We start from the raw sequence: 21,971 nt of genomic DNA, 5'->3' as shown, positions 1-21,971 counted from the left end.
AGATGGACTTATATATGACATCGGATGAGATTTGTGCAATGGAAATTTGGAATCCCTCCTCTCCCTCTTGTGGTAAAGGTGAAAATAAATAGACAAACCCAGAAAATTTAAGTATTAGAAAACATTGTCATTTTGAAATACTGGAGTTTTTCTGATGGTTTCAACTAGACATTTGCTCTTGGGTAGGGTACGGGTACCTCGGGTATACCCGGGACGGGTAGTCGGGTACGGCGGGTACGGGTAGGTTTTTAAAAAAGTGTACTCTACCCGTTTCAAACCCGTGCCCGTCTCGGATAACGGGTACGGTTTTTTTTTCCGGTTTTTAATACTGTTTTTTTCTTCTTTTTTTCGGTTTTTTTTTTACTTTTTCTTCTTCTTTTTTTTCCGTTTTTTTTAGCTTTTTTTTTTTAGTTTTTTTTTTCTTTTTTTTTCCGTTTTTTTTTCTGTCTTTGTTTCTGTTTTGTTTAATGATTTTTTTTCTGTTTTTTTTTACAGTGTCGTACGAATATTATTACGTATTTATAATTCGATTTTTATAATATGAATAGTTCGATATCAAATAGAGTATATATATACATGAAATTATCAAGTGGCAACTTTATAATTTATAAATGAATAAAATTTGTGCCTTATATATAAAAATTATTGGTTCGAAAATTTGTATATTTATACGGCTAAGTACAAACCTATTTATTTATTTCTTTAAGCAAGTCATTTTATTTTATTTTCAAATTCTCATTATAATTAAAACAATAAAATAAAAATAAAAATATCTTAAATTAATTTATTACTTTAAAAATAATTATGAATAATTTGAAAACAATAGATTAAAAAATAAAAGTTACCCTCCTCCTTTATTCCGGGCTTGGGACCGTATGTAAAATAACATAGGCGGAGTTCTAACTTCTTTTTTTGTTAGTAATTGTTCTTTAAAATGAATAATTTAAAAATCAATTGAAATGTTTAGAAATTATAATTTTAAAAATAAGCATAAATATTAAAAGAGGTTAGAAAATTATACCGACACTACCTATCTAGTAGTTTGGATTCATATACCATTGTTCGCTTTCTTCCGCACCGTCTGAATCTGAATTAGCTTGGGGCTGCGGCTCGGTAACGCTTTCTTCAGTATCAGCTGCAGATGATGATTCTTGATCTCGATGTTGCTTGCGCTCGTCAGCATTAATCCAATCTTTCAAACACACAAGTCTCTCAAAAACATATGCACCCAATTTACTGCGTTTGTCGGAGAGGATCCTGTTCGCCGAACTAAAACAAATATAATTACTTCACAAATTTAAAAAAAAAATCTAACATATTCAAAAACAAATCTAATTACTTCACAAATTTTAAAAAAAAATCTAACATCTTTTCTAACCTATTAAAAATAAATCCGAATTTCAAAAAAAAATCTAACATATTCAAAAAACAAATCTAATTACTTCACAAATTTAAAAAAAAAATCTAACATATTTTCTAACCTATTAAAAATAAATTCAAATTTCAAAAAATAAATCTAACATATTCAAAAAATAAATCTAATTACTTCACAAATTTTTAAAAAAAATCAAACATCTTTTCTAACCTATTAAAAATAAATCCGAATTTCAAAAAAAAAATCTAACATATTCAAAAAACAAATCTAATTACTTCACAAATTAAAAAAAAAATCTAACACCTTTTCTAACCTATTAAAAATAAATCCGAATTTCAAAAAAAAAATCCAACATCTTTTTTAACCTATTAAAAATAAATCCGAATTTCAAAATAAAAATCTAACATATTCAAAACAAATATTACTTCACATCTAACAAATCTAACATAAACTAAATAAATCTAACAAATTCAATAAATCTAACAAACCTAACATAAAATAAATCTAACAAATCTAATTATTTAACAAATTTAACGAATCTAATTACTTAACAAATTTAACAAATCTAATATAAAATAAATCTAACAAATCTAATTACTTAACAAATTTAACAAATCTAATTACTTAACTTTCAATAAATCTAACTTAAACTAAATTTACTCTACAAAAATAAATTAATCTAACATAAAATAAATCTAACCTTTAAATCTCGCGGAAAAATCTTGCGGGAGGTGCCGAACTTTGTAATTTCGATACCTTCGTAATTCCGTTTGCGTATTTGTAGAATGAATTAAATTACAACTATATATTTTTTTAAACAATAAATTTAGAAATTGTGAATAATGAAAATTGAGAGAATGAGAGTTTGAGATAGAATGTGGAGAGAAAGAGGGTTAGAGGGGGTGTATTTAAAGAAAAAATTGGAGGGGGGAATTAAATTCGAAATTTTAAAAAAAAGAAAAAAAAAACCGGGATTTGACCCGGGTGGGTCCGGCCGAGTTTGATTTGACCGGTCCAGGCCCGGTTTGTCTGAACCGGCGGCAAAAAAATTTGAATTTCGAATTTCAAATAAAACGGGTAACGGGTAAAGGGTAATGGGTAAACGGGTAAAGGGTAACGGGTAAACGAGTAAAGGGTAAACGGGTGCGGGTAGACAGGTTTCGGGTACGGATAAAACGGGTACGGATTGGACGGGTTTTTTTCCCGAATCATTGAGTCCGGTCCGTCTCAAATCCGTACCCGTTTACCCGCCTATACCCGGGCACGGATACGGGTACCTCGGGTAACGGGTACGGGCCGGGTAAAACGGGTATTACCCGTTCGGGTAAAAGCAAACCACTAGTTTCAACTTCTCAACATTCTCCAAGTCTGCATAATTTCTTTGAAAGCGCATTCAAACTTCTTTTCTTGAAATCTTCGACTTGCGTTTCCTGGAGTAAAATTGTCAATCCAAATAAAAAATTATGCTTAACGCTGTGCCCGTAACAAATTTCCAAATCATTTTATGTACTCTGGACATTTCACTACTCTATTAACTGAATATTTAAGCTTTTTTTTTTTCCCATATTGTTGCTGTTCATTTCCTTAGCCTCGTTTACTTAAACTATAACACACCTCAGAGGAATGCGTATCCTCCGCGTTAACTCAAAAATGAATCTTTTGAGTTAATGAATCTCAACCGTCTGATTTAAAATGGAGCCAATCCGGTCCCTGTTTATGATATAGGGGGCCCTTTAATAGTACGGATCTAGTTCGCACGAATCTTAAAGCAGGTCAGATGGATAAGATTCGTTGACTCAAAAATTCACTTTTGAATCTCAACCGTCTGATGTAAAACGGAGCCAATCCGGCCCCTGTTTATGATATAGGGGGCCCTTTAATAACAGTACGGATCTAGTTCGCACGAATCTTAAAGCAAATCGGATGGATAAGATTCGTTGACTCAAAAATTCACTTTTGAGTTAATGCAGAGGATACGAATTCCACCTCACCCTCACAGCTCTATTTCCTCCACTTTCCACTGCATAATGATATTATGAGCTCCCTTTCCCTTTATTTATTTATTTTTTCTTTTGGTCATTATTTTTTCCATTTGGTTAAAACGATTATGAGATCCCACATGGTACGTCTCCAAAACCTCACTCCTTATTGAGTAACAAGTACTTAACCCTGGGTTTTGAGATTAGTTGTCCTGTTATGCACGAATTTGATTGATGTTTAATTATCTGTGAAATGAATACAAGTAACTACAGCACAAAGTTGATTGGTGTTTAATTATCCGTGGAATGAAACCAAGTATGGTGCAAAAGAATTTCTTTACTGTTTTCAATCAAATTGATAATTAACGCTTTAGAGCATCTACATCCCTGAAACTATTATAGTTTCTAATCTGACGTGGCAGTTTCTAATTCAGTTTCAAGGATGTGGGAGAGTTTCTTATTTAGAAACTATGCAGGAAAGTTTCTTATTAAGAAACTGTTTATAAACTCTATGTTGGTCAAATAATTGGCTCAAATTGTTTCTCTTTTTTAATTTGTTGCTAACGTGGTTTAATAGAAACTCTAAAATGAGTTTCAGAGATGTGAGAGTTAGAAACTTTAAATATCATAATTTTTAAAAAGTAGTTAACAGTTATTTAAAAATCCTTTTCAGTTTTAGAGATGTAGATGCTCTTAGCGGTTCGTTTTTAAAATCAGTAGCAAGGTACTTAATCAGGAATAAAATCTTTCAACCATTTGATCACGATCAAACCAATAAGATATTTTCTAAGAACCTTTTAAAAATAATTTCTTCTATCTAATCAACATCAAACAAATATTTTTCGCAATTTTAAAACCGAAACTTTTTTTATGGTGATGATGATGAGTAGAACTAGGGTGCTCTCAAGCTCACCAAAGTGTTTGGTGAGCTTGACTCTAAAACCCATCAAATCGATTTCAAATGACGAATCCGAACCGTTGAAACCCGCCTACCTTACGTGTGATGCGTCTACATGTGAAATTTTTAAACATTCGAATTAGTTTAGTATAAAGTCAATCGGTCAAAATTAGAAAGTTAATAAATTAATTTTAGTGCATTCATTTTTTGAATGTTTTTTGACCGCTTGACTTTATACTAAATTAATTTGAATGTTTAAAAATTTTACATGTAGACACATCACACGTAAGGTAGGCGAGTTTCAACAGTTCAGATTTGTCATTTGAAATCGATTTGATGGGTTTTAGAGTCAAGCTCACCAAACACTTTGGTGAGTTTGAGATCCCCCTAGTTGTACTCTGATGATGATGATGATTGTTATTATTTATGTGAAGCTCTGAGAAAGACTGGAATTGGCAAGCTGGAAATCATGGCAGTGCAGCTAGCTGTTCCTTGTCCTCGTTCTGACTTCTGAGAGAAATCGGAAATAATTGTATCCAACAAAATTAACGAGACTACGCCTGAAGCAGCCTCTCTGTATCCATACATAAAACAAACCTCAATCGAAGTTCAGATTAAACCCGTGACAGGAGTTTCCACATTCGAACAGACGCATGAAATCAGGAAGTCATTGTGGCCCAACACCAATAGGCATTGTTTTTGAAACCTGAGATGAAAGATGTACAAGATCCAACAAACAAAGACTCTTCAGCACTCGCAACGCATGCCTGGATCTGAGCTGTCACGCACCCAAATGGGTCGCGATCCCTTTCGGACCGTTCGTCACCAATCTGACGTCTGCTGAGTGCTGAGAAGACACGCGACGAATAATGAAAGGTCGTACAAAATGAACAGGGGACCGCTTAATGGGACGCGGTGAGCCGTCAACTGAGATCGGACGGTCCTGATTTAGATAATGAAAATCGGAGAGTGGACGACGAGTGAGGCGGAACCTCCATGACTCAAAACTCAAAAGCAAACACTCTTTTAACGTTTTTATTGAGGGACAATTTTCACCTACACCCCTGCAAAGTCTCGGTTTTATTTTCAGTATATTTTTATCTTTAATTTCTTCTATTACATATTCTAAAATATACTATTTGACATTGACTGCATGTCCAAAAGAATATAATATGTATATCTTTTTTTTCGTTCCAGAATTATAAAGATACGAAGAAAATTGATCAAAATAATAATAAAAAAAAAACCATCAACACCATAGCTGACCAAATTTTCATTTTCTTTTTATGACTTACAGATTGTAAAATAGAAAATTGTGGCTATCTGTTCAATTAGTACTCATATAATAGATATTTGACAACTATAATGCATTTTTATTTTATTCCGGCTTCTTTTGACAAAGTGAAAAATGCCTAATTAAAAAGTCAACGGAATATTATCTCTAGTTCCACTCCTATTATTTATAGAATAACTCAATTGCATGCCCCTCGATTAAATATTCAAAGTACTTGGAATAAAGAGAGGCTACGCGCAAAATGGGAGAGCTTAATTGCAAGATTTTCACACTTTATTCCCTTTTTTTATATTATCATTGCACCCTATTCTAATTTTTATTCTAAACGTGTTTAAAATTAGTTATGGTATTTCTACATAGTTCCACTCTATTTTAACTTGCCAAATATGTGTGTGACACATGGAACAAACAAATAATGAAACTAGAAACCAGAATATATGTAAATTTTAACCAAACTTGTTAAACAACCCCTTGCAAAAATATTGAACCAAAAGTTCATATTATTATCCAAAAAAAAAAAATAGATAAAAAAGGTTGGAACCAACAGGTATTGACTTAATTATATTTTATTTGCAATGTTTTCAATTTCTTTATATATTACAAAATCTGAAATAATATCTATCATTTTTATTATTCCAAAAGACGAGCAAAATATATTTGTCCCCTCCTATTGGCCATTGAGAAGAGCTGGAAAACAATATCAATAATTTTCAAAAATTAAATGACATTGTGCGTAAAGGATATTTCATGTTTTAGAGGACTTCATGACACATGTAAGCTATATTTCGTGTTTTAGAGGATTTTATGACATAAATTTTGTTTGTTATCCTCAAATAATTAACAAAACAATGAAAGCAAGTAAATTTTAAGAAGTTAAATATTGGTAAATTTCACATACCAATTAAAACAAAATGTTTTGGAAGAAGGTTCAAATTATTTATTTTTTGTACTTCTATCATAGCTTCGCTTCTCAATTTTCCAATAACAAAAAAAATGTGTCAAAATAAAATTGTTAGATGTGATATATATATATATATATGAGTAAGGCTACGGTGCTATGGGTTGCATAGAGGGCTACGGTGCTACGGCTCAATATTCGAGTTTTCAAAATTCGAATGGTCGATCCTTGTTCTCCATATTAATATGTGTTTGGAGATCAAATTTTACATTTTTTGAAATTTTTTTACTATTTTTTTAGATAGGTAGAAAAACACTTGATTTATTTTGACATTAATAGGTAAAAAAATTTCAAAAAATGTAAAATTTGGTCTCCAAACACATATTAATATGGAGAACAAGATGAACGGTTTGGATCGACCGTTAGAATTTTGAAAACTCAAATATTGAGCCGTAGCACCGTAGCCCTCTATGCAACCCATAGCACCGTAGCATTACTATATATATATAGAGAGAGAGAGAGAGAGATTGGCTATTCTACTTACATAAACATATGAGGGTATATACTTATAAGTCATTTTTTTGTTTTTAAAAATTCAAAAAGTCGATATGAACCATTAGATGTGATCTCTATATTAAAATGTGCTTGGAGACCAAATTTTATAGTTTTCTGAATTTTTTTTACTATTTATTAAACCACTTTGAAAATCATCGATCCAACGGTGGCTTCTGATTTTGCTGTTTTGTTAAGTCACCCGTTTTTGCGTTGAAATAATAAAAAGTACATGGAATATGAAACTTTTAAATTGTAAATTGCAGTGTTTTTTATTTAATCAATGTACGGTTCTTCATATAAAATCTTAGACGTAGTTTACAGTCTCCTCAGTTCGTCACTTTCACATTATTAGAATAGAAATTGATAACTTTTTTGACACGATCATGCCCCAGTCATTGCATTCGCGTCACCAATCCAACAATCCCTCAATAAATATTACAGCCCAGTTGGATAAAGACCAAAACCAAGTTCAATTCGTCTTTGGTTTAATAATACTATATTAGTCAATGTTTTTTACATATCTCGCCATTGAAATTTGATTATTTTTCTCCGAATGACTATACTACAACAAATCATCTGAGGTTTAAAGTAGAAAAATTCTAAATTTTCAGGGGTATAATCAAAAAAGTACCTTAGGAATAAAGAAAAGAAAGAAGAAGGCGAACAATCTGTTGATTACAACATTTATGTTTTATTTTAAAATAATTCGTATTTTTTATCCCTGTTTTGCGAACTTTCTCTGTTTTTTTTCTTCTCTCTTCTCTCTCTTCTCGCCCCCCCGCGCCTCCACCTCCCCAGTCTAGGGTTTCTCTTCTCCTCTAGGGTTTCGCTGATTTGGGATTAGAATTTCTTCTTCAATCCGATTGACCTGTTGGGTCTGCGACCAACCCCCTTCTAGGGTTTGGGTTGCATGGGTTAGGTTAGGCATCGCATGCTGGCGAGTTAGATGGCATTGGGAGATCTGATGGCTTCAAGGTTGTCTCAGGCGCCGCCTCCTGCGGTGGTGGCCATGCCAGAGCCTCCGGTTCTAGGCGGAGGCGGTGGAGCTGGGGAAGATGGGCCTGAAACGAGCATGCCGTACTTTCCTCAGAGTGGGGTTCTTTGTGAATCGAGGCATGAGGGGTTCGAAGATGGCACTCAGATTCAATCTGGACCGTTGGATGAGGGTCTGGTCTCCAAATGGCGGCTCAAGGATCGGGTATGTAAATATCATCATTTTTTAAAACTTTTGACAGACTTGTCATAAATTCACTCTGCTGATCAATTTTTGAAATTTCGGAAAATGAACGGTTCTAGAGAGATGAACTACACAAGAAGTGGCAGCTAGTGTTTCCATGAGCGAATTAACTGGAACAGATGCTATCAGTTTCCAATAAGTCACCTTTTAAGTTTTTGTTGGTGCAATTTTTTTTAAAATTATAGTACTGTGGACCATACAGTGCTTTGAAGTAACCAAGAGCCTTTTTCACCAAAATTTAGCTTGATTGATGTCTATGAGTATGATTAGTATGCATAATAGAGTTTTTAATGATTTCATTAGTGCATTATCTATGTATCAAGGTCTTTGTTTCCTAAGATGGTGAATTCCTATGTGCATACACAACTGAAAACAACTGGGATGCTAATATCTGTGCACATATGCTTAGTGTTTTTGTACTATTGTTATTGGCACCAGAATGATGCAAGTGCTCTTATATTGGCAATTTATTTTCTAAGCGTTTATGTGCATTTGATCCATGTTGCTCTATCGATTGTTGGTGTGAACACCACTTGATTTTATTAGTCATTGGTTTCTCAACACTGTTGGAAGGCTGTTATCAGGAGTTTTCAAGTTAGATAGGGTATATTAATAAATGCAAAAAAATTCGGGGAAATTAGTGCATATGTATCATGTTTTGTTGAATTCTTTTACAGATGAAAACGGGTTGTGTGGCGTTGGTGCTATGTTTAAATATAAGCGTGGACCCACCAGATGTTATTAAAATATCTCCTTGTGCTCGAATGGAGTGCTGGATAGGTAACCATTGACGTCCTTAATATTCCAAATCTCATTTCTTGGACAATTTTACTTGTTCATTGTTATCTTCTTATTGAAGTGTGGCCCAAATAATGAGGGAAAAACAATAGATAGGAGAGGTAATTGGCATATTAATTGAGATCTGGTCAGCACTAGGGCTTTTATGTATTGGTTCGGTAATCTGGCATGGGAGTCATGCTTATAAGAGGTGCATTGTAAATTTGGGACTTACTTTTAGAACAAATATGTATCGGGATTGTTAGTTCTGATTTTGTTATTTTTTTTTTGAATTAGATCCTTTTTCCATGGCTCCTCCGAAAGCTCTTGAAAGCATTGGAAAAGCCTTGCATAATCAATATGAGAGATGGCAACCCAAGGCAAGCAATATTTTTTATGCTGTTCTACTTCCTTTTTTTTTTTTATTGTGTGCCATGCTGAAATTTGGGAAAATTTCTAGTTTTATTTTTAGTACACTTTTTTTGTGCAATTTTGCTTTTAGACCTCCATGCTGCTGAAAATTATATATTTCATGGGTGACTGTTAATTGATTCCTGGATTTTATTAATAAGAGTTGGAAAGTTTGAATGATATGGACGTGAATTTTTACGCATGCTTATAAATATTGTGACCCTTTGAGCAGGCACGGTATAAGCTCCAACTTGATCCGACTGTAGAGGAGGTGAAGAAACTCTGTACTACGTGTCGAAAATATGCCAGAACAGAAAGGGTTTTATTTCACTACAATGGACACGGTGTTCCAAAGCCAACCGCCAATCGAGAAATTTGGGTTTTTAATAAGAGCTATACACAGTACATTCCGTTGCCGATCAGTGATCTAGATTCATGGCTGAAAACACCATCTATTTATGTGTTTGATTGCTCTGCTGCTGGGTTAATTTTAAATGCTTTCGTAGAGGTGAATTGCTTCATTCTATATTCATTATAAACTCTCTTGCATGGTTAACAGTTGGTGAAATTTCTGGTCTTGCAAAAGATGGATGTTGAGACATTTGAGTTTTTAGGCACTGCCAATAATTCATTACCTATTTTTCCTCCTTTTGAATTTTTCCGAAATGATTTTGTTTCATGGAATTCCAAAAATCTTCATAAGTTGAATATTAGATAGGGATTCACAAGAGGGGTCCTGTACCACCACACTTTTGCTGTCACCAGTAATGTTACTTATGGTGCAAAATTTATGCTTCAATGGACGTGTTACCATTGAAAATGTCCTGTACTGTGTTATTGTATATAAAAAATTGTCACATTTGGTGTGTTGGGATCGAGAAGTTGGAAAATTTTATTTGACAAATATATATTACTGATTTATTCTCTCTGATTCACCCCTTTGCAAGACACGAGACAGAAATGGAACAAAGACAATATAGATCATATTTAACTGGTTGCATTTTTATTTAGGCCCGGGCTTTTTTTTTTGTCTTTTTTGAGAGAGAAGGGTATGCTGTGATCTGAATCCTTCAATCTGTGTTTCACAGAGCTATTATCAACTGTTTGACTAAGTTATTTGATTATGCGTGGAGCTCAGTAATTTCTTGTAATATTTATATTCATTTCTTAATTTGATAAGCTTTTAAAGCTGATTGCATTGAGTACCACCGAAAGATTGTGACTCCTGTTCTCTGAAAAAAAAAACCCATTAAATTGCTTTTGGATGGAGCTGAATTTCTATCTGATATAATTTGGACAGAGATTAGGCTTAGATGGGGGTTCCACTAGTACTCCATCTTCTCAAAAGGATTGTATTATACTTGCTGCATGTGAGGCCAACGAGACACTGCCACAGAGTGCGGAATTTCCTGCAGATGTATTTACCGCATGTCTGACTACTCCTATCAAGATGGCATTACACTGGTAGTAATACTTTCTTATACCAAGACTATATTTAACCAAGGACAATTGTGTTTGTCAGCATATTATACCAGGTTTTGTGTGCAGTGGCCGTCTTAGGCTATACTGAGCCCTAACCTTTTTATGGTATTGATAATTCAGCCAATGTTAGGTTATGTGCCCATCCTTCAATAAAATACAAGTGCAGTATGCCTCTGAGCAACAATTGAGCTGCATATAGAATTTGGATTGCCGAGACTATTGTTGTTTCTCTTTTGGTGGTATCTTCTTTTATTATAGCGTCTAATTACTTATTTGAAGGTTCTGTGGTCGGTCTCTGCTTCGTGATTCCTTGGACCAGTCTCTAATTGACAAAATCCCTGGTCGACAAAATGACCGAAAAACCCTTTTGGGCGAGCTTAATTGGATTTTTACTGCAATCACAGACACCATAGCTTGGAATGTTCTACCTCATGGTAAATATTCAAGCTTTATTCTTCCCTTTGATAATCTATTCTTTTCTGGGGAAACTAACAAGATGACTTATTCATGTGGGAACTAACAAGCTGAGTTGTCTTCTAATTTTGTGTAGAACTTTTCCAGAGGCTATTCAGGCAAGATCTTCTACTGGCTAGCCTTTTCCGTAACTTTCTATTGGCTGAGAGGATTATGCGAACTGCTAATTGTTCTCCGATTTCATACCCCATGCTTCCGCCTACTCACCAGCATCATATGTGGTAAGATTTTGAGTCACCTAGACAACCAAAACAACAGACAAATCTCTCGTTCTTATCTTTTACAGTTAATGTTTATAGGGATGCATGGGACATGGCTGCTGAAAACTGCCTGTCTAAATTACCACAGCTGCTATCTGAACCGAATGCCGAGTTTCAGGTAACCCTTCTATTTAAAACGACCGAGAAACAGATGAGGGTTAATATCTTGTATTTTAATAAATTTTAGCCTGAAATTGTTGTCTTATTACCAGCCAAGCCCGTTTTTCACGGAGCAATTGACGGCTTTTGAAGTGTGGCTTGATGGTGGCTCTGAGCATAAGAAGCCACCGGAACAGTTGCCTATAGTTCTTCAGGTAATTGATGACTTCATAAAGTAGAGTTTTTCTGAGATTTGAAATTTGGAAGAATAATTTATGCATAATGTTGTTGTGAAATCTTGAGTTACTTGAGTTAGCTTTTGTTGTCAGGTCTTGCTGAGCCAGTCACATAGATTTCGGGCATTGGTACTCCTAGGTAGATTCCTTGACATGGGACCTTGGGCTGTTGATCGGGTAAACTATTTTTTTTTCTTTTTGTTTCAGAGGATTTTCTCGTCTTCTTTTGTAGATGTAACGTTCCTATCTTGTAGAAAAGATCTTAGCACTTGACGCTATTTATTGACTGTTATATTCATTTGCTAATCCTCGTAGGCATTGTCAGTTGGTATCTTCCCTTATGTTCTTAAGCTATTGCAAACAACTGCCATGGAGTTGCGCCAGATTCTTGTGTTCATATGGACCAAGATTCTTGCCCTTGACAAGGTACGTGTTCAGTATTTTCCTATCCTTCTTTTTGGGCATCTTAAAAGACCTTAGCATAGCAAATTGTGTTTAGAGTTTATATTACCTGAAGCTGCATGCATTTACCTGATCTCTTATATCCTAATCCCTTAATGCTTTACACTGACACTCTTTCTACTTTAATATTGTGGAACAGTCATGCCAAGTGGATTTAGTGAAGGACGGAGGCCACAAGTACTTCATCTGCTTCCTTGACAGCCTGGATGCATACCCTGAGCAGCGGGCCATGGCTGCCTTTGTGCTGGCTGTTATAGTTGATGGACACAGGAGAGGACAGGAGGCATGCATCCAGACGGGTCTCATGGATATCTGCCTAAGACACCTTCAGATCTCGCGCCCCCCCTTGCAGACTCAGACTCAAATGCACTTGCATGACTCCGTCCAGTCCACGGGAACTGAGCCACTACTACTTCAGTGGCTCTGCCTTTGCCTTGGCAAACTTTGGGAGGACTTCCCTGAGGCACAGTTGCTGGGGCTCCAATCCAATGCGCCTGGCATAGTGGCACCTCTTTTGACAGAATCTCAACCAGAGGTATCATATATTCTATTTGCCTTAAAAGCCTTTTGTTTACAAACGGGACCAAATTCAATGAATTACTTTGAAAGTTCTGTATTTTGGCTGTATTTTGGTGTGGCAATTTTAGTTCTCTCTGGGAAGGTGTACCTATACAACAGAACTGGAATGTATATAATTATAATATAAAAAAACATGGATATACCTTTTTGGTGCTGTCCATTGTCCATTTTCTTCAAGAAATGCCCTTAATTACCCTCCATGAATGTTTGCCTCCACACGTTTGAGAAAAGGAGAAGGTTAGTTCAGGGAACTAGGTTCGATGGGGTATAGATGATGTTCACAGTCTTTTACAGAGGTATTAGATATATACGTGCGTAAGATCTTTTAAAGGGACTTGTATATACATGTAGCGTGATTTCTATTTTCTAGATACGTGTTAAGTTATTCCAGGGGCAGAGCCAGAAAACCTTTTTGTGTAGGGCAAAATTCAAAAATAGGTTATTTTATATTGTATAGAATAATGTTATTTTCCGCAAAACAAAGCATATCCCAAGTTTTCCAAGGCATTTATTTATAATTTTTTCATTACAAATATATCATATTGAGGGGGGTTCAAATGCCTCCATTTTTTGTGCCTCCACCATGCCTCCATTTTTTAAAACTTTAATAACTCAAGATTTAAAACTTAAAAGTCAAAATAAAACCGTTAGATGTGATCTATGTTATTCTCTCTGTGCTCATAAAAAATTATCACATTTCAATTTTGTTTTTATGTGAATCAATAAGTTCAAAAATCAACGTCAAGAAATCATCTAAATTAGTGCATTTTTTATAAGCTCTTGATGACAATCAAAATAAAATTGAAATGTCATAATTTTTTACATGTGCATAGATAAAATGATGTAGATCATATCCAACGGTTTTATTTTGACTTTTAAGTTTTAAATTTTGAATTATTAAAGTTTTAAAAAATGGAGCTATGGTGGAGGCACAAAAAATGGAGGCATTTGAACCCCCCTCATATTTTATTGCTTTATTGTATACAAGTCATACGCAAAGAAAGAATTTAAACTACATGTATTGAGCCAGGATAAGGGACTTGCCCTATACCCTATGGACCATTGGCTTCGTCTTCCTATTCCTTCTAGGTTTATTATTTGGGGACCCGTGTAAATACAATTAATGGAGATTTCATTTGATTTTCGCATTGCAGGTAAGAGCATCTGCAGTTTTTGCACTGGGGACCCTGCTGGATGTGGGGTCCACCTCATTTAGGGATGGTCAGGGGCTTGATGAGGACTGTGACGATGACGAAAAACTCAAAGCAGAGCTTAATATTGTCAAGAACATCTTTCAAGTTGCTTCTGATGGGAGCCCACTGGTCAGAGCTGAGGTGGTTGCAGGTATAAACAATTAGGCAGTCAATTATTTGACCTGACCTTTAGGTTCATGGGTTGAGTGATGCCAATAGTTCTTTACCCACTGGCGGGTTGGATCAGCTAAGACATGCCATCGGGCTTGAACTTTCTTTGTAGCTGTTTATTGAAAACAAAAGACACTAATATCTACCATAAAAATGGTACATATGGTTGACATGACCTGTTCTTTTTTATTTTTTAAAAATAATAATGATCTTTCCTCAAAAAAGAAAATAATAATAATGATCGGTCCAACTGTACTTGACCCGGTGGTAGCCATAAACCTGACCACATTTATAATTTGAATTATAAAATGCTGACAACCTGTGCCAAATCTATCACCATTTCTATCTTTAGTAAGTCAAGTCAAGAACCCATATGATTAGAATGGATTCTGGAACATATAGATTAAAACTTATCAGTTCATAACTGGATTTGTCTGTTCTAATTGAAGGGAACAATATTACTTCATATCTGTTATGTTCGTCCATGTTTTCGTAATGTCAATATTATAGAAATGAATTTTCTTTGTATTCTAAAAAATAAAGTATGGAGACTGAGAGTAGTTTGTTTTCTCAAGTACTTTTGTTATGACTTACGACTAACCTGTGTGTTAATAATTTTATTTACTTCTCAGCTCTTGCACGTTTTGCAATTGGCCACAACAAGCAGCTGAAATCAGTGCCCCAAGAGTGCTGGAAAACGCAACCAAGCAGTCGACTAACAGCACCTCCCTCCCTATCTAACCTTACTAGCTTCATCCAGCCTGGTGGGACCGCTGCCTTCCCCTGCTCCTCGGGCCCAGTTTTACGAATTGGGAGTGACACCAGCAGTCGTGGTATCTCCATCAGTAGCCCAGTGATGAACAGCTCGCCTCAGTCTGATGGCTCATCACAGCACTCTGACCTTGGTTTAATATTAAAAGAAAACAGCAATAGTAACACTAGCAATGGGGTCATAAGCTATGCAGCTAGGTCAAGGTCACTTGATATTGCTACATATTCACAGTTTATCACAAAAATGATCTCCATGGCGCGGGACCCTTCCCCCAGGGTTGCGGGCTATGCTAGGAGGACTCTTTCGATGATTGGGATTGAACCAGTGGTTTTGAAAGGTACGAGATTTGGTGGGATGATACATGCAGGAGAGTCCTCAGCCCCTTCTTCTTCAGCGAATTTGCCTTTTCCAGGGTTGGCACGCTCAAACTCTTGGTTTGACATGAATGCTGGTACGTTGACTAGTTGACTTTTTATTGTTAAGTATTTTTTTGCAAGTAAAAATATTAATTGTCATTAGTATCTGATGGAAAGTGAAATGCAATTGACACCATATGCATGCAAATAGTAATGTAGTAAGTGATCTTGCAATTCCTTGCTGTACGTGTCCAGTTGCATTGTAAGTAGTCTCTTTGAGAAGGTAACTAACCATAATTTATGTCATTATTTCAACTGACATTAAGCAGAACCATCAAATCATACTCTATAGAGTTCTAATCTGGCATATACCATTACTGGACTGTGTAGAGTTTGGTACTGGTAATCTCATTTTATTTTCTGCTATGCTAAACCTCTTGACAATATTTATTTTTCTATTCGTAGGTAATCTATCCATGAATTTTAGGACACCTCCAGTCAGCCCCCCACAGCAGAGCTACCTCTCAGGTCTGCGCCGTGTGTACTCTCTCGAGTTCCGATCACACCTGCAGAACTCCCCTGATGACAAACAAACGGGCTTACCTGAAGTGCCACCTGGTGCTGGCGGATCAACTCCGACTTCTAGAAACAACTCAGAGGCAACCAGCAATCTATTGCCGGAGTCAACCATCTATAACTGGAGTTGTGGCCACTTCTCAAGGCCTCTCTTGACAGGCAATGACGACAATGAGGAGGTGCTGGTACGACGGGAGGAGAGAGAGAGGGTTGCTATGGATTGTATCAAGAGATGCCAGCACTCGTGTGAGTACTGATAATTCTTTTTTTATGTGCATGGTGACCATACTTGTCATAACTGGTATCTTGTCAATATGTACCAAGGATTAATGTAATAGACGGTCATGACTAGGGCTTGTTACCGGCTGGTATCGAGATCTTCAGTTTTTTGTTATAAAATAGAAGTTGGCTCAACTCACTCATGCTGGTATGCTGGTTGGACAATGTTGTCAGTAAATAGAAAACACATAATCTTGATTTGGAAATGTAATATACCTGCTTTCCATATATGCTTCAACGAAGAGTAGGGTGGATAATTACCAGGTAAATGGAAAATGCTTTGAAAAATTTATTACATGAGAGTAGGAAGGATGAAACCAATTTTCCAGTAGGGTCCAAAACTTTCAATAAACTTGTTTGGATTTGTGCCCAGTTTTATTGTTTTTTTGTTTATTACTTTTTTAACTTATACAAATGAAGATGGATAGGTTTTGGGAATAAGGGGTCTCAAGTCTCTTATACATGAGTTCTGTTTAGCCTGGGAAATTCTACTTTCTTGTCACTTCAATTGCTTCTGTTTATTTTGTTAATGAATTTTCAAATACTTACAATTTTAGGTGCGAGCAAATTAAACAATCAAATAGCAAGCTGGGACACCAAGTTTGAGACGGGAACAAAAGCGACATTGTTGTTGCCCTTTTCCCCTATTGTAGTCGCTGCCGATGAAAATGAATTAATCAGGTGCATATGACTTGTTATTTTTTTTTTATCTGTTGTTTTGTCACAATTCTTTGGATTTTTAACAATGGGTAGATTGCTAGTTTTTAACTATAAAGGTGATTGATTTAAATTGAATTTGTGCGATAGAGTATGGAACTATGAAGATGCACAAGTATTGAACAGCTTTGACAACCACCAGGACTCATCAGAGAAAGGCATTTCAAAACTCTGCCTTATCAATGAACTCGATGATAATTTACTCCTCGCTGGATCAAGTGCGTCGTGATCTCTACTACGCTTTGCATATACTTGCTAAATTTGTTGTTGCATCAATAAAATGGTGCCTTTTTTAATGTTGATGCAGATGATGGAAACGTGCGTGTTTGGAAGGATTTTACGGTGAAGAGCAAGCAGAAGCTTGTAACAGCTTTTTTCTCAGTTCCAGGCCAACAAAAAAATACAATCAGAAATGCGATCGTTGATTGGCAACAGAAGTCCAGCTACTTGGTATGGCTATCGGTCATCACCTTCCTACCCATTTATTAGTCATATTTTTTCTATTTGAAAGGAAACAGTAAATCTTCAATTTAGTAATGTCAAAATGCCTACTGATTTCACACATTCTCGGCTAGCGATGTGAATTGGTTCTTTTGAAATCCCTTACTCCAAGTTTTGAGCCTGAGTTTGCACAAAGGAGCCCTTTGAATTTAAATATTTTGTGTGCACGATATAGAGTTAGTATATTATTGGTATACTATTATTACTACTACTACTATTATTTTTATTATTATCTACTTCACCTTGTGACTACGATTGGGTTCCATTTCTAGCCTACCCCAACTTGTTTGGGACTAAAGGCTTGGTTGTTGTTGTGGTGGTGGTGGTGGTGTGCACGATACTGTTAGTTGAAGCCACTCTATACCTTTCACTAGGAGATACATTTTATATACTTTTTTCTGTTGAAATGCCTACTGATTTCACATATTTTTTACTACTGGATCTCCTTAATTTTTTTTTTTTTTTAAATTCCTTACTCCCAAGTTTTGAGCCTGAGTTTGCACAAAGAACGTCTTTATTATTTTTTTTTTGTAGTGATACTGTTAGTTGGAACCAGCCGAACCACTGTATACTTCTCACTAGGAAATACATTTGATACACTTTTTCTGTTGTACTTGTAGTATGCTGCAGGTGGAGATTCATCATCTATTCATGTCTGGGACCTTGAGAGGGAGCAACTGCTTAGCACCATTCCCTCTGTTAGTGATAGCAGCATCTCTGTGCTGGTATGTTCTTTTTGTTATTTTAAATTTCCCCTTTTTGAATATATAGAGGTTGGCTAAGCTCAAAACGTTTTTTCCTAGCCCCCGGAGCAAACGATTCGGTTTTTTTTTTTATTTTCAAAGTCCAAATAGTCAATCCAAACCGTTAGATAATCAATCTATATTAAAATGTGCTTGGAAACCAAATTTTACATTTTTTGGAAATTGTTTACTATTTATTAAGATGGTTTGAAAATCGCTGTTTTTGTTAAATTTCTGCACTATTAAAAAACAGCGATTTTCAAACCATCTTAATAAATAGTAAACAATTTCCAAAAAATGTAAAATTTGGTCTCCAAGCACATTTTAATATAGGTTGAACATCTAAAGTTTTGGATCGACTATTTGGACTTTTAAAATCGGAAAACCGAGTCATTTTTTCCTAGCCTCTGGAACGATTTTCAAAGTCCAAACAGTCGATCCAAACCGTTAGATGTTTAATCTAATATTAAAATGTGCTTGGAGACCAAATTTTATATTTTTTAGAATTTTTTTACTATTTATTAAGATGGTTTGAAAATCGCTGTTTTTATTAAATTTCTGCACCATTGAAAAACAGCGATTTTCAAACCATCTTAATAAATAGTAAAAACATTCCAAGAAATGTAAAATTTGGTCTCCAAGCACATTTTAATATAAGATTGAACATCTAACGGTTTGGATCGACTTTTTGGATATTGAAAATTGGAAAACTGAGTCGTTTATTCCGGGTGATAGGAAAAAACGTTTTGAGCTTAGCCAACCTCTCTCTCTATATATATATTTAGAACTACTGCATGTTACATAAATAGATAAATGATGACTCTTGAGTTGCATCTGTAGGAAATCATGACCTAGTTATTTTACAGACCCAAAAGAACTTTAAACATACAACTTAAAATTCTTTTGCTTTTTCTTGTACAATGATTTTGATCGTAGTTACATTTTTTGTTATCAGTCAGCTTCACAGGTCCATGGGGGTCAATTTGCTGCCGGTTTCATGGATGGGTCTGTCAGGATATTTGATATACGCAGTAGTCCTGATGTGTAAGTCTCCATATTTTTCTGATATTATGCAATTGAGCTCTTTTAATAATTCCATAGGAAGTGTTTTTCTTTTTTTATTTACTTCAATTCTAGATTTCTTGTTATTTTTTTTTTCTTGTAGGCCAATATGTACAGCTAAGCCTCACATTCAAAGAGTGGAAAGAGTTGTAGGAATAGGGTTTCAACCTGGCATGGATTCATCCAAGGTAAATATGGTTGAAACCTTGATTTACGTTTATGGATCGAATTGGTGCCAAGTTAGTTTAAATTGATGATTCACTTCAAATTTTTTCTTATAGAATGGCTCGTCTGATTCTGGATTGAATTAGTGCCTTATTTACTTTAATCCCCTGCATAAAATCTTAGCAGCTGATAGGGGTGTTCATTGGGTCGGTTCAGTTAAAACTGATTAAAATAGTCAAACCAAAATTGTATTCGGTTTTAAGAAATATAACTGAACCAACAGAACCAACCAAACCAAAATAGCCAAAGTAAATTTCGGTTCGTTTGGTTGAACCGAAATAAGAGATTAAATTTTAAAGGTCAAAACTCAATACATACATAAATACCATTTAATAATAATAGAAATAAATATTAATATATGTATTAGTTGTGACACACATTGTTCAATTCCATACAAAATATGTAGATGGTCTAAAATATCCAAATCAAAAATTTTCTTCATTGCAAGTCCAAAAATCGAAGATTTGAACCATATAGAGTTCGGTTGATTAGGTTTTTACGGTTTTGAAAAATCTAAACCGAACCAAATATAAAAAACCGAAGTAATTCAAAATTTCAACCGAATTGGTAAGTTTCCTTAGGAGCCTGTCTGTGTTGTAATTTTTGTGAAAATGTGTTGTAAAAAGCAGATAGTGAGCGCTTCCCAAGCAGGAGACATACAATTCCTCGACATAAGAAAGGCGGGTGAGGCGTACCTGACGATAGATGCACACAGAGGATCTCTGACAGCTTTGGCAGTGCACAGACATGCCCCTGTGATAGTTAGTGGCTCTGCCAAGCAGCTGGTAAAGGTGTTTTCTCTTCAGGGCGAACAGCTCAGCATCATTCGCTACTATCCCACCTTCATGGCCCAGCGCATTGGCTCTGTTACCTGCCTTTCCTTCCACCCATACCGGTACCTTATGCTCTTGAGGGTTTCAGTTTTGATTGTTCGATCTCATGGGAAATGATAGAAATGATGACTTTTGATATTTGCCATTGGAATGGTTTTTTGCAAAACATTTCATGTTGATCATCATTCTGTTTTTTCATGTTGATCAATTTGTCTGGTTTGCAATATTGTTTACTGGTACCATTTAGTGAATACTCTATTGAAGTCTTATGCCAAACTTCATGTGAGACGAGCGCCCTGTTTGATTCACAGGAGGTGAAGGGGAATGAGGTGACAAGGATGGGATGGAATAGGTAGTTACCGTATTTTTAATTCTCTTGTACTTAGCCTTGAAGTCTCTTAACCATCACGATCTCTGGTTTGAGGTTGAGAACTTGAGATAAAATGGGTTTTGTCCAAGTTGTTAGCTTTTGTGTAGTTTCTATTTAATAAATTTTTTTTTATTTATACTGGCATTTGCTATAAACAGGGTTCTCTTGGCTGCTGGTGCTGCCGATGCTTTGGTGTCAATTTATGCAGATGATGGCTACCAAGTGCGATGAGATAAGCATGAAACATAATGTACACTTTAATCTGCCGACCTGTCACCTTTATCCATGTGGCAATAACCTGTTACAACTGATGTGAGATGAAACGGAGCTCCAACAGAATCAAGAGACAGTTGTGTTAAGTGTGTATGCTACCCATCAGTGAACACCATTATTTTTTAGCCTCTTCTTCTTCGTGCCACTTGCAAAATCAATCCATGAGGCTCCAAGAAAAATACCCATATCCTCTTACCATAGGCCTTAGAAAGATGTAAATAGTTGCTTTATTTGGATTGTGTCCTTTTTTCTTTTCTTTTTGTTTGTTTTTTTTTAGCTTTGTTATTTTATTTTATTTCATCAAATGTAAAAAAGGGGAAAAAAAAATACTAAACTGATTTATATGATAAATTAAGGTAGGCACCGCTGGGCTGGTGGTTGTTAATATTTGTACCCAGTTGGGATTTGTGGTTTAATCAATTACCAGGTTGAAATATTGGAAATGTGAGATGGGAGTGTACTGTTAGATGTTAAGTTGTGGATTGTGAATTTTGAATTTAATAAGGGGTAGAGGAGCTGAATGAAAACATTGGTGGTGCAGCAGTACAGGAGACGTGTCTCTGTTTAGTTTGTTTATTGGTGGCTCAACAAGGTCTAGCGTTCTTTGTACATAAGCGTTCCTTGTAAAATTAGGCAAGTAATTCTTGAGAGTAATTCTTTTTCTGTGTACTTCTGTGCTTCCATGCTCTTTGCATTTTCAAATGTTGACTTTAATGTACTTCCCCTCCTATTTTTTTTTTTATAAAGTTTCCAACGCTGATAATGCAAAATTAGTTGTGATAGTCAATTCCAGGTGTCAGTTGAGGCTTGGCTTGTGAAAATCAGTTGATGCAGAACACAAGATTACTAGCGATGCGAAGTCACATGAATTATATAAAGAAAGC

At 35.4% G+C, this 21,971-nt stretch overlaps 1 protein-coding gene across 2 annotated transcripts; it reads left to right on the top strand.

Moving 5' to 3' along the window:
* Positions 1 to 7,669: 7,669 nt before the first annotated feature.
* Positions 7,670 to 21,521, top strand: RAPTOR1 (Regulatory-associated protein of TOR 1). 2 transcript variants are annotated; one of them, XR_013518259.1, is made up of 23 exons: positions 7,670 to 8,197; positions 8,914 to 9,016; positions 9,311 to 9,393; positions 9,657 to 9,932; positions 10,725 to 10,888; positions 11,186 to 11,340; positions 11,457 to 11,601; positions 11,680 to 11,758; positions 11,853 to 11,954; positions 12,069 to 12,152; positions 12,291 to 12,401; positions 12,577 to 12,972; positions 14,171 to 14,360; positions 15,013 to 15,603; positions 15,974 to 16,330; positions 16,921 to 17,044; positions 17,171 to 17,298; positions 17,388 to 17,530; positions 18,202 to 18,306; positions 19,280 to 19,368; positions 19,490 to 19,574; positions 20,241 to 20,796; positions 20,973 to 21,521. XR_013518259.1 is itself a non-coding variant. In XM_078324536.1 (23 exons), exons 1-23 carry the CDS (start codon positions 7,946 to 7,948, stop codon positions 21,043 to 21,045), a joined length of 4,101 nt encoding a protein of 1,366 aa, XP_078180662.1. In that variant the 5' UTR covers positions 7,670 to 7,945; the 3' UTR covers positions 21,046 to 21,521. The 2 variants fall into 2 exon arrangements, 1 of the variants encoding a protein (XP_078180662.1); XM_078324536.1 differs by having other exon boundaries at positions 20,241 to 20,506.
* Positions 21,522 to 21,971: the final 450 nt, after the last annotated feature.

This window comes from Carex rostrata, chromosome 23, assembly GCF_964058835.1.
Source record: "Carex rostrata chromosome 23, lpCarRost1.2, whole genome shotgun sequence".
NCBI lineage: Eukaryota > Viridiplantae > Streptophyta > Magnoliopsida > Poales > Cyperaceae > Carex > Carex rostrata.
This window is presented reverse-complemented; position numbering and strand designations above follow the sequence as displayed.

Coding starts and splice junctions, on each gene's coding strand:
- RAPTOR1 (XM_078324536.1), top strand. CDS start 7,946: ATGGCATTGGGAGATCTGATGGCTTCAAGGTTGTCTCAGGCGCCGCCT. Junction 17,299..17,387: donor TTTACTCCTCGCTGGATCAA/GTGCGTCGTGAT, acceptor ATGTTGATGCAG/ATGATGGAAACGTGCGTGTT. Junction 17,531..18,201: donor AACAGAAGTCCAGCTACTTG/GTATGGCTATCG, acceptor TTGTACTTGTAG/TATGCTGCAGGTGGAGATTC.